This window comes from Varanus komodoensis, unplaced genomic scaffold, assembly GCF_004798865.1.
Source record: "Varanus komodoensis strain SLA01 unplaced genomic scaffold, ASM479886v1 scaffold21, whole genome shotgun sequence".
Classification (NCBI taxonomy): Eukaryota; Metazoa; Chordata; class Lepidosauria; order Squamata; family Varanidae; genus Varanus; species Varanus komodoensis.
Window position 1 is genome coordinate 17,313,081 of NW_025335589.1, and position 13,884 is coordinate 17,326,964.

The 13,884-nt window shown below is 37.4% G+C and overlaps 1 protein-coding gene across 3 annotated transcripts in view; it reads right to left on the reverse strand.

Moving 5' to 3' along the window:
- Window positions 1-13,884, reverse strand: part of FBXO8 (F-box protein 8) — a 33,232-nt gene that overhangs the window by 11,069 nt on the left and 8,279 nt on the right. For 2 of the 3 annotated variants that reach the window (XM_044430820.1, XM_044430821.1), the window contains exons 2-4: window positions 11,741-12,077; window positions 6,787-6,913; window positions 4,356-4,474 (exon numbers count right to left, since the gene is read on the reverse strand). In XM_044430820.1, the coding sequence (XP_044286755.1) occupies window positions 4,356-4,474; window positions 6,787-6,913; window positions 11,741-12,069 (575 nt within the window). In that variant the 5' untranslated portion in view covers window positions 12,070-12,077. The remainder of the gene's footprint in view (window positions 1-4,355; window positions 4,475-6,786; window positions 6,914-11,740; window positions 12,078-13,884) is intronic. The other variant, XM_044430822.1, reaches the window with a different exon arrangement.

Sequence of the window (13,884 nt, forward strand, 5' to 3'; positions counted from 1 at the left end):
TAGTTAAAGATGCATATAGTGCAGTAGTCTTTAAGGCTGATATAAGTTCATTAATACCTGCTAGAGATGGGAAAAGGACCATGTAAACCTTAGTATAATGATAACACTAGTTTTGACCATTTTGTATATGCCACATTGGAAAAAATTGTATTTTGAAAGGCAATTTATACAGCATCAAAACACACCCACACACATGTTCTATCTTAAATCACAGGCTCTTTCAATGGCTATATACTACACACTTATTCTTTGTTGCTATTGCTGGAATAGCTAAGCTGCATAATATGCCTAAAAAGATACCTGAAAGTAAGACAAGATTCCTTAAACCTCCAGCTCAGATTATTGTGTTTGAGCAAATGAATACACGAAGGTAAAGTTAGATTAGAAGCCTGATTTGTATCCACTTTAGTCCAGATTGGCCTTAGTCTAAAGCCAAGCCTTGTTATGAAAATGCAAAGCTTCTGATGTGCCTATTAATTATAATGGGGAAAAATATCAACAAACAGCTAAAACTCTGAAAACATTTTGACAGTATTAGATACAATTTTCATGTATGATAGCCTTTGAGTGGATAAAGCCTGCCAAATTTAAGATAACTGCAAAGTTAAAGGGAGGCCCCTCCCAAGGTATATACTCAGAAGTAAGTCACAATGAGTGACAATGAGCAGTGTGATTTTATACACATTTACTAGAAAACAAACTAGAAAGAAAGTTTGTGGATGCCCAATTTTCAGTAATTACAGGGAACAATGTAGTGCTTTAGCTGTGACCAAGTGGCTTCACTAATACAGCGTAGTTACCATAATCAGTTGAAACCCCCCTTTTGCACTTTTGGAAGAAAAACACTGCTGAAGGAAAAAAAAGGGATATTTATCTGGGATGGGAGCAGAACGAGGAGAGAGCTGATTGACAGAAAATGGCTTGAGTATGAATGGGGTCATAGGAACACAGGCTTTTCTAAAAAGTGAAATAAGCGGGGGAAGAGTGATCATTAGTTGGCAGTCTGGGCAGACAATCAATACACAGTTCATGGTCACCCAAGGATGTCAGAAAGCAGGCGTGGTGATGCAGGGAAATTCTGTGGACCACATCAGGCTTGCAGGCCTGAGATTCCCCTGCCTTGCATCAACTGGTTAAAAGGAGTCATTCCCTTCCCATTGCCTTTTTGGTTTTGGAAGCAACTTGAATACATTTTGAGAGGTAATATTTTAAGATCAGTTGCAAAATTTCAGAACAAATTATGTTGAACAAAGTATGGTTTGAGGCTTTTCTTTCCCTGTTCAGACTCTGAAAAATGCTGACAACTTCTGATACATTGTTCATTGGATCAGGTCCTACATAAAGGAGTGTGGTGGCAGTGCCTTGGGAAAGTCATTTTCTGACTGAAAACCAAATGAGTCACAATCCCTGTTTCCTCTGGCTTTCTTTTACATACAGGAAAATTGATCAATTTGTAACTGTGTCTGTGTATTTCTCATGCTTTGGGATCATCCAAGTTTCTTTGGCAATGGCTCATTTATGTAAGAGAAATAAATTTGTCTGAGGCAAATTTGCTTCTTTATTGGCTAATACATGTTGATTATGCATTTCCATATTCAAGGATTGTTTCAAGAGTCACTCCAGGTTTTTTCAAGAGCTGCTTACATAAGAAATGGCCCAAATTAATTTCTGCCTCTATGAAAAGCTATTCTGGACGTAGGCTAGAAAGTTGGTGAAAAAAGGATATATAAGACAGATTGCTTAATTGCTTACTCCAACCATGAAGTAATTTTTGCAAACTGTGTAAAGAGATATATTGTCTTGTGAAAGTGTGTAACATGTGTTCAACTGTTAGTATTCCTGGACTTAAGAATTAGGTGGTCAGTAGTGACCATGGAAACATATAAATTCTTAAACACTTGGAGGATTTCCCAAAACTTTGCAGGTTCCAAGAACAGGTCTCAAGAATGGACTGTATAGCACGCTAGTTCTTTCAAAATGTTACCAAAACGACGTACAGCCTAATTCTCTGCACATTTCTCCCACCAAGTTCCAAGGGTTTACTTCCAAGTTAAGTGTGTGCAGATTTGCAAATCTTAAACTCACAAATATTTGCCAGGTGATTTTGAAGGGCAGTGGGCCAATAAACAAAGCATACTACATTATTTATTACATTTATAGGCACCTTTTTTCCTCCAAGAAATCGAATACTGTCACATGATCTTCCTATTGCTCCCTATTTTATCCTCATAACAACCTTTTAAGGAAAGTTAGGCTAAGAGTAATTAACTCTGCTAATGCCACCCAGTGAATTTCATAGAAACATAGAAACAGTGAGTCAGAAGGGGCCTCCTGGGCCATCTAGTCTGACCCCCGGCTCCAGCCAGCTCCGCTCACAACATGCCCACCATGTGCATGTCCAGCCTATCTTTGAACACCCTCTCCAATGGGGCCTCAGTGACCTCCCGTGGAAGCCCATTTCATACCCTTGGGGTCCTAAACTGTCAGGAAGTGCTTCCTGGCATCTAAATGGAACCTTGGTTCCCTGAGCTTTGCTCCATTGGAGCGTGTCCTGCCTTTCTCTGCAGGGGAGGTCTCTACCCATCTCCGTGTGACATCCCCTCACATACCTGTATGTCACCAACAGATCCCCTCTGAGTCTCCTCTTCTCCAGGCTGAAGAGACCAAGTTCCCTTAGTCTCGCCTCATATGGCATCCCCTACAAACTGGCGACCAACCTTGTGGCCCTACGCTGCACTGACTCTAATCTGGCTATATCCTTTCTGTAATGAGGGGCCCAAAACTGAGCACAATACTCCAGTTGCAGGAGCACCAGAGTCGTATAGAGTGGTAGTAATACCTCTCTCAATCTAGAAGCCACACTTCTGGGTATGCAACCAAGGGTGGTGTTCACCCTCTTGACCACCGCATCACACCGCTGACTCATGTTTTAGCCTGCAGTGTAAACTGCAGGCTAAATTATTCAATGTGTTCATAGCTGACTGGGGACTAAAATAAGCAAAATAAAGGAAATGATCACAAAACGATTTATCATATCTTGGTGGCACCAATCACCACTCTTCCCTACACTCAAAGAATGCCCCCTCCCCCCAAAGCCTTTCCCTAAGGCTGTTCTTATAATCTTGATGAAAATCTTAACCTTGTTAGCTAACCTTGTTAGCTGCCAATCACATGGCAGTCTAGATGTTGTCTAGTAGAAATCCTGAATGCTATATACCCGGGATTCGCTGAGGATCCATGAGCATATTTGGGAACTTGAGAAACTGCTTTGGGTACCACCACAATATACCTAATCAGTGATTGCTACATTTGCATAGTAGCACAGACTGTCCACAGACTAACTGTCTATGGATCTTAGGCTATGCCTTATTCAGTAAAATGTTCTGTTTTGCATCTATTGGACAATGCACAATCTCTTTAATAAGGGATTGTCTAATTCAGCTAATTGCTGTCAGTGCAGCACAGCTACTGCTTCTTTTAAATGTATGCTCTGGCAATGTGCAATAATTACTTCTTTTGGAGAAGATATTACACAGACAACCTTTGTACTGGCACAGTTGTACATACTCTTTGTACTCTAACTGGATATGCACACTCTTTCAAATTATTTCCCTTTTCATGGAAAATAACAAAGGAAAGGAGAAATAAATTCCCTGCTAAGAGGTTGCTATTACAAAAGTGGAATAATAAACATTCAATCCTTATAATAAAATAGAGGATAATACTTTCCATATATGAACAGGTGGCATATAGACACCAATTTCAAATGGATATTTATTTGGATATCTGGTTCTCTTTTGATGAGGCCTATGGTTAATAATTAAAAAGATGTATGCATTTCATACCAATTCATAAATATGTATTCAAATAGGAAAAAATTAAAATTGGGTGCTTGTGGATGATGCATTTGGAATTTCTACCATATAGTGATAAAATATATTTAAATACATTTGAACTTGCTTAAACACCATAAAAAAGAATCATCAAGTAGGGGCCACTATCTCAAACTTAACATAAATAAAGCAGTTAATATAAAATGTTATGTGAAGACTCTCTTTGCTTGAGCAGAATTTGAGGTATCTGATGCAGAACAGAGGGGCAGGATAACCAAATTATCTTGACTAGTTAGTATTAGATATCTGTCATTCCAAGACAGCTATTAACACATTTTTGCAATATTCAATAATTTTTATGGGTAAACCTCTAAAAACGAAAAAGAAATAAATATCCCCAGTTCTGCCATCAGTGCACTGCTGTTTTTTATTATTCGTACCTCATGATATCAGTGTTTTAGTAAGAAATACAACTCTATTATATGAGAGAACTCAGTGTTCCCCATTTTATAATCAAATTACCTTTCATCAAGATAGATTCTCAGTTTCTTCCAATTTAGTGTTCTTGTACAGAAGATAAACTTAGCTATTTCCTTTGGTGAATCATCCAGTATTCCCTTCGACATGAAGTAGTTGACTCCCTGGGACAAAGATATTTATATATATATGTAAGCTTAGCTTTTTTAATGCTCAACTGGAGCATTTTGTATGGAACAAATTCTAACAATTATGTAGAAATTCTATCTTATGAACTGCATTTCAATATGTTCAATCTAATTCATATGCAAATAAAACATGTGTTACCGTAGTTATGGCTGAGATTTTATATGCACTAAAGCAGCAGGAAACATGCTTCTTAAAAAATTTGCCTCCTCTTTTTTTAACCACAACATAATATTTCAGATTTAAGATTGCTTTGGAACATATTTAATTTCCTAGCTTGGTCACTTGCGGAAATGTTAGCCAAAATTATTTAGCCTTCATTTTACTTTAAAACAGCAATTTTTGTGTTCTGCTGCATGCAAGATCACATTCAAACAAATGAATGGCTTTGCACTTACTAGATGTTCAAATGTATGCCTAGGTAGTATGTATGTCTTGACACCACAAAACTTACTGCAAATGTTAATGTTTTAGAAGAATCACAGACCAGGATGTATCATACAATATTACTTGTGCTGTTTTAACCATTTTCTTATTGCAGAAATATTTACTGAATAGATCTAGGCTATTCCTTCCCTAAAATAATCCAGATTCTCATATGAGCAAAGAACCAATGTTGCCATCCTACATGATTTTGAAACTAAAACTTCTTAAAGGATGAAGGAAATATTTTACCAACCAAAACGATTATGGAACTTAATATTTGAATACTGTATTTCATGGCTCAATGCTATGACTTGCTATTTTACTACTAGACTGACTAGCCCAAGCAGCAGCATAAGGGGACAGCCTGCAGCCTCCTACTGAAACCTGTCCCCAGTCTCAACAGTAGCTGGTGCTGCACCAGCAGTGTCTGTCCTTACTATAACATACACGAACCAAGCAGCATCTTGTGTAGTGTTGACAAGATTTGCAGGTGCTCCCATAGTATAACATTTAATTTCATTTAATAGTCCAGGAGTGACCATGCAGTTGATTTCCTAGACCAAAGGGATCCCATGTCAAGTGGGTCACAGCTCAACAGTTCTACTCCATTTGCAAAGTGTAAGGCTCCACTTTATGTGACAGCACATTGTTCTATCTGCTGTGGCAGATGCCTTCCCCTTTTGGTGCTGTACCTGCTTTTCTGCCACTGTAATTGCCTACAACCCCTCAGTCTGCACTTTCTCAAATTTCAAAGATGAGATGAGATATGAGCACCATAGATGAGATTTAAGCACCATAGATTTTTAAAAACTAGGTGGTCTGAATTGTTCTTTAGTACACATTCAGATATATAATAAGGGTAGCAGTTGTTCTCAACTTCATTATGTATATAAAAACATTGGTGCCAATCTGATCTTATGGACAGGAGTAAGCCTGCAATTAATTGGTTTTTGCAGATAAACACTGCATCTTTTAAGTTTAAGGCACCTTCAGTTTAAGAAATATTTTTTACACAGCAGAAAAGAAATAGGAAATGACAAAATGCACATGTTCTAAAAATTGAGAAATCTAAACAGTCATTAAAAACCAGTACACAGAAACATTATATGTTTTATCAAGTCTTTACTTCAGATTTAAAGAATTTCTCCATTGTAATTATTTTTTTTTTATTATTATTATTATTATTATTATTATTATTAGAACATTTCTATGCCGCCCCTTGCCGAAGCATCGGGGCGGCTTACAACACAATAAAATACAATACAATAAAAAATAACAATATAAAATTAAAATTAATAATATAAAATAAATAAAAATATAAACGATATAAAAGAAGTTATAAAAGAAAAGTTATAAAAGAAAAGAAAAGAAGTCGCCCTGGCCAGATAAATAAGTAAATATTGTTAACAATTAAAATGACGTGTAAATGAAATAGCTATCATTTACAACTATATCCTTTCTTAAAGAAAAACACTCAGAAAAGGAAAAAAAGAATCAAAGCTAGGAATCAACTACAATGAACTTGGTTAGAATTTTGTGCCACAATTGTACATGTTTATTATGTACAAAACTTACTTATTTGCTAAGCCAAAAGTTAGAAACACAGGTACGTGTGATTTTTTAAAAATTCCAATTCTAAAATATTAGCTTGCATGCAAGAACAAAAATAGATTGCAACAGAATGTACATCCAGTACTGTATCCTCTGTCACTTTTGTTCTTTGGGTGATGGATTTGATTCCACTGCATATCACATAGACACTTCTGTGCCCCAATAACTTTGGGATATGCACCACACTTGGAAAATTAACAAGAGCATCAGAACTACTGACAATACATACTAATGCCATCAGTATCCTACATACCTCTTCAGGATTAGCATTAAAGGTGAGGCTGCCTTCATCCAACTGCATATACAATTTTCTAAAAGAAAATCCAAGAGGAGGATTCTTATTGTATATGGAACAGTGACCCCAAGTGGATTTGCACAATCTACAAAAATGGAAGAAGTATGTTCAGTATAAAAATATAGTGCCATATTCTATTTAATATTCAAACCTGTAGGAAAGTTATAATATTTCAAGATGCTAAGAACTCTGAATATTTTTATGAATTATTACAGTAATATTTATATGTATTGCTAATTTCTTTATGACACAATTCATTGAAAGTTTAGGCAGAAAAACAGTTCTGCAATTCCCATGGTGGCTGGGGAAAGCTGGGAGCTATAGCCCCTTTTTTCCTGTCTAAACATTGCAACCTTGATCTCCAAACAACTTATTCCACCTATTTTAATGGGATTCTTCCACACATACTAAAAAGCAGGTTGTGTCCAATTAATCCCTTCCACTGGCAGAACTGCTTCTGTCACTGGAATGCAAACATGCAAAATCTGCTATAGCAGGCTGGGGGACCTTCTGAAGCAGACTACAAGTGGAGATGGAGATCCGAAGAGGGGAGAAGAGGAAAAGGTGGTCTTGCAGGAGGACACTCATGCAATGTTGGATTTCACCCAGAGCAGGTAACTTTAATGGGTTCACACTTCACGACAAGCAACCACATGTGCAGGTTTTTTTGTTTGGCTGGGCATGACAGAAATCAAGTGGTTTCTATGCTACGACTCATAGTAAGGTTTCCACCTTCTTTACTCATCAACAGAATCGCAGTTCTTCTGTTTCTTTCTTGACATTAGTCATCTATCAGGGTGACCAAGGTAGTTATAATCAGGATACAACCAAGGTCATTATCCAGAAGCATTTTAATCTACAATCTGCACTAAGCATCAGAAGCTGTACCACGACAAAAAACTTCCTAACACATGTATGGCTAAATTGCCACACTAAAGTTGTCTAACTAATAAAGGAAAAACATATAAGCCTTTGATAGGACAGAGGTTAATCAATAGTTCTATCCAATAAATGCCTTCTCATCCTAACAGTGTCATTAGTAATTCAGACATCATTTGACTCTAACCTGGAATTTTAAAACAATAAACCTAGTAAGCTCAGGAGACAGCAGTTTCTATTTAAGAGGATCCATTATTCCACACAAAAGGAATGTGATCTAGCATGCAGTTTTATGCATATGTCACACAGGGAGTTTCATACATTATCACAACCTATCAGCTCTATCCTTCAACCAAACTGTGTATTATTCACTATGAAGTACCTAAACATAGAATTTGCACTTTAGCTTATCCTACACACAGCTGAGTTAGTCTCAGTGAACTCCATTGTGACATACCCAAATAGTTTTCAACAAAACATCATCTACTCATTATGCAAGAAGGAACTGACCTTGCATGCATCATGGAAATAACCTTAACCCTATACCTATGAGGTCACTTGGTTCACCACCAGCCCAGAGTCTGGGGTGGATGGGAGGCTGCCATGATACTTGGAAGCTTAATCCTGAATACCAGGAAACCCCTCTGGCCTGGGACAGGCTATGAGGCCTTGTAACTTGTGTGAATCAAAGAGCTATATTGGGGATACTATTAGTACCCACCCTATTACATAATGGAATCCTTGACTGAGCTGGTTGAAGCTGTTTCAGATGGGGGGCCGGAGAACTCTAGGATTTAGCCCTGCAAGATACCAATATACATGCTGAAGTCATCTTAACAAACAGGCTTTGGATTTATGTTCTCCATAACTACCATAGGGATATGTCATGTTGTCACTGGTGCAAGGCATATGACAGGGGATACCTTTAATTTGGCATTTATAATATATAAATATAATTATTTTAACTTGATGATGTGAGCCGCCCCGAGGCTTCGGCGAATGGGGCGGCATAAAAATGTTTTAATAAATAAATAAATAAATAAATAAATAAATAAATAAATTTGTCTCTCTGTGTGAGAAGGGTGGTCTGGTGGGATGTAGAAAACAACCCACTGCCATGGTCAGACCATTTTCTGATGGAATTTGGGTTCACAGTGCCAGTCTTTCCCTGCAGGGGTAGTGGATTAATTTCTGGATGTTCTGGGCAATTTTCCAGTAGCTAGCACTGGTGATTCTGTTGAGGCCTTGGGAATGTCATGGTGCAACAGGTCATTGACACAATCACACCTGCATATCCATCCATCCATCCATCCATCCAATTTATAACCTGCCCCATTAGCCATACAGCTCCCTGGGTGGGTTACAACAACACAAAATAAAATACAAAATAGAATAAAATACAGATCAAAAGATAGTATAAAACAACAGTTATAAAGAACTACAATTACAAAGAACATTAAAACCAATATCAGATGCACCACAGTAATGACATACTGTGGTGCTTAGTAAGCTTTCCTCATTTACTGGGGAGCCCCAGTAAATCAAGACAAAAAACAGCTGGTGCATAAATGGAGTAAGACCAATCATGATAGCAATTAAGCATATGTAAGAATAGCATATGTACTACTGCACAGGGGTGAAGGTAACAAAGAAGACTTACTTTGCTGCCTCCATCAAACCTTTGAAGTAGCTTTCCAGCTGAACATTTCCAATTTATCTGAGGACTGCCTTCATCTAACCAAGTGAAGCTGATATTGAAATCCTTGGAGATCCACTGTGATAAGTTTGCAAGGCACTCAAGATAAACTAATTCATTCACTTTTATGCTGACTTGGACACTACTATTGAAACATTCTGTTGAAGTGTCCGGTGTATTGTCATGTCCTTTTTGTGGAATCAGTTTTGAATTTTGGCAGAGATGAACAAGATGCATCTTTATGACCCCTTTCCCCACATGCTCTTCCGTTCCTTGCCCTTCATAGTTTATTTAAGCTAGCCACAGGGGACTGATTGGATGGGCTGAGACAGTAGTGGATACATCACTGCATGACGGCATAGTTCCTATTGTCACATTCTGGAAAAAAGTCATCCCTGGATCCAGAGTTCTATACTAATGATCATCTGATCATAAATACATCATTCCTGAATAAAGTTGAATACTAAATATGTTACTGCCCATTGACTGATCCATGTTCAATGTCACTGTCATACAATATGGATGTCGTCATATATAACCCTAAACAACTTGGGGCCAGAATACCTAGCAGACAGCCTTTCATTTCATATACCCACTCAACATTTAAGGTAGTCAGAGGAGGCACTGCTGGTCATTCCAACATTAACAGAATGTTGCTACCCTCTGTGGCCCTTCTTGATAGCAGCACCCATCTTCTGAACAAACCTCCCCCAAGCAGTTCAGAAGGCAGGAAATGTTTCATGTTTCAAACATTATTTGGAAAGCTAGGCTTTCACTAGCATATCACTAAATTGATCATGCTCCATCTTTTACTGTTCGTGCATTGCTCTGTATTCTTTCAATTCAATTTGTTTTAAATATTTTATTTTAACTGTATTTCAAATGTGATTTTAATATTTGTAAACACAGTTCACAAATAAAATATAGGGTTTACTTCTATGTAGACATGCTCAAGTAGCACTCTTAGTTACTAGCATACTCTTAACTATTTTATCCATCTGCAACACAATTGTAGTAAGGCCACTGGAGTCACCAGCTGAGAACTTCTACGCACTAACGTTGCTGAACATTAATAAGAAATGCGCAAGATGTTCATGCATATTCCCACTCAAACACACGTGGCTTTTATAGAGAAATTGTGCTCTACAATTCCTTTAAGTTTCTATGCATGGTAAAATATATTTGCACTAAGTAAACTAATGGAGGAGGGCAAATTAGTGAAACTTATTCTTTATAGTAAAACAATTTTCAAATTCTGCTTAATTATATTATAATTAAGTTGCACATTGCAGATTCAAAAATAATTCCCTCATATCATGTTATACAAGGATATTCTGCACAATGTGCATCTCTGAGTAATTTAGTAACATCAGCATGACCAGTGTATTTGGGCCAAATAATCTACTGATTGATTGACATCAAATGAGTGCTTACTTTGCCAAACAGCAAACATGTTTAAAAAAAACCCAATAAACAAAGCTTCCATTCTGCTGTCAAGCCTATTTATGCTATCAGGTTAAATATAATACATCACATGGAGAAAAAAGCAATTCCAATTCCACCCTTTCTGCAAATATACTGATAATATATATCTACAATGTGTGTGAAAGTTACACATGCAAATGTCATTTCCTTCATCTCCCATCCTTTTCAGAACAGCAAGTGAAGTTCCAATGATATAGGCAAGTTCCAATGATGTTTGTGAGTATAACAAGAAAGCCAATTGCTGTTCTGCTTCCAGACCCTACTGCCTTTTGCTATTTTGTTTTTAAATGGGCCTTTAACAGGTTGGATTATTAGTTTATAGTCCCAAGTGCTGAACTGCAAAACATTTGCACTAACAGAATTCAACCAGTCTTCAGCAAACCAGGGCTAACTCTATATTTATTCATGATTATTATGCTGAACTGCAGTTCTGAAGAGTCATAATGAGCCACTGTGCCCTGGGCAAACATATAGTTGTCACTCTTTCAGACCATTATGTACCTAGCTTCAAAATAGGGATTTAATGATTTCCATAACAGTGGAAAGCACCTGCGGAAACACTAAACATCCTAGAAATGCCTCTGCATACTTAGAGGAGATACTCCTTTTGTAACCCAGGATCACTTTTTAAAGTATAAGGTAACTGCTTCTGAATTTCCACCATTTCTGGTCTTATTATCAAGTTTTCAGGTGAAATTTTAAAGCAAAAAGCAAGTTGACTAGTGCTAATTATAAATTGCCTAGTAATTTTTCACTTCTGGTGTTTTGTTTAAAGAAGCAAGTGGTGTGGACAAGAAATCTTGGACCTAATTGCCTGTTGTAACCTGTGCTCATGACCTCTCATTAACTTACCCTTGCCACAGAAGCTCATCATTAGCAAGATCCTGCCAGACACATGAAGCCAGGCAGAGGTCCGTTGCATTCAGGTATGACAAAATGGTAAAGCTAAGTTCAGGAGGCAACATTTCCAGGTTGATGAACCCTTCTTGCTCTTTTGATTTCCGAGTTTTCAACAGATGGTAAATGTCAATGCCTCCTTGAGTATGTTTCCGATGATTTGCATTTGAAACGTTATTAGCAGCTATCCTTCTACCATGCTCTCTGGAAAGATAGCTTTGTCCTGTGTATCCTTGGTGTTGCAGCTGTTGGTTCCTGGCCACTCTCCACAGCCCTTGACCCATCTGCAAGCCTGCAGGTTGTAAAGAGAAAAGTAGTTCAGTAAAATTAAAAGTTTACATAATTTCTATAGAGCTCAAGGTTTTTGCGCAGTATTAGTCATTCTTAACTGCAATCTAAACTCCAGGATCAGGCATGGGCAGCTGAAGTTACGACTGTGGTGTTTACAGATACCGGTCAGAGACTGTGCTATTTCTCACAAGTTACTGAGGTAACTGGCTCACTGACTAATTTGAGGAAGGGGAAGCTATTAGAAAGGATAAGAACTCTCAGTCCCCCAAATTCCCCAGCAAGCAGACACACTTTCAATATTTCATCTAATGCTATGATGCAATTGAGAATTCAATCCCTGAAACACAAAAACAAAGCACGAAATAATTCCAGACAGAAACCTGAATCAGGGATAGAACACATCTTCCCATGATTGCAGAAATGCAGGATAGGATATCTTAACTTTTTTTATATACAGTAAAGCCACTACTAGCTGCAGAATTAAACTACTCTGCTCATACAACTGCAGAGCTACCCTTGTAAACTGCCTTCTGACACAGTTCTCAGTTGTAAAAGTGTGAACAGCTCATGAAAAAGAAACAAATCACTTTTCTAAGGCCTTAATAAAAAAAATAAATTGCAGAAGCAGATGTAGGTAATTTAGAAAAATGAAGAAACTTGATTTCAGTAATATAAAGAAAAGAACAATAAGACTTTCCGAAACCACTCTTCCTCTAAAGCTTGGTAAGTTTGATATTATTGCAACCTGACCTACAAAATTTGTGCTGGTTCAAGTGTCAGCTTGGCAGGTCTCAAAGATGCTTAACTAACATTAGCAAAATTATTCTTCCACTAGAAGAAACTTATTATAAAAGCATTACTTATAGCACAAGTTTTCACAAACCACTGATGCCATAATATGCAATGGTCTTTTCAGGTGCCACAAGATACCTGGTTGTTTTGCTGCAATAGACTAACACGGTTACTTTTGTAGGAATTATTTATTCATTTATATTCTGCCTTTTTTCTTACCCAGAACTGAAAGCAGCTTCCATAATACTCATCCTCCTGCTTTAAGTCTTATCCCCACAACAACAGCCCTTTGTGGTATTATTGTGGTATACTCCTGTTGCTTATAGTGTGGAATCTTCTCAGACCTATAACTAATTCAATAGGTGCGAAGTATTTTCCAAGCCTTTTGTTCTATACAAAACCTGTTGTTCTTAAAAGTAGGCAGTAAAGCCAGAAAAATCTCAGGCACCAGTTTGCCTAGAAATTAGATGATGGCAACAGGGAATCTGAAATAAAAATTTCCCATCTCCCTGCACCAGGATCATGGGTTAAATATAAATTCTGTTACCTTAACTTTTGACACATCTGCAACCCATAAAACGCCAATGCAAGCAAACACTGAAGTCTTACAGCTCTTCTGGAAAGCACTCAGGCTTGCATTTTGGTGAGCCTCTAGGGGAAGAAAATTTAACTGGCTGAGGGCAGACACCAAGAACATGTCTGTGTGACCTTACATAAAATATGTTTCGCTCTTCCAAGTTTATTATAAGACAGGGTATTTTAAATTTGTGAGTTCTTAGTATATAAATAAAACTATTGGACTTCGTTATTGTGTTTGTTAACACAAAGAGAGGGCACAAATACTATTTTAACCAATATACCAGAGGTGTTTGAGAAAAGTGGGAAATCTTTATTGAAATTACTTAGTGAAAGATCCTATACATACTTGCTCCGGTGCCATCATAAGCATCATGCAGGTTATACACCCAACCAAATTTATTTCTCCTGTCCCTACCCCATTTTTCCTCCACCACGTC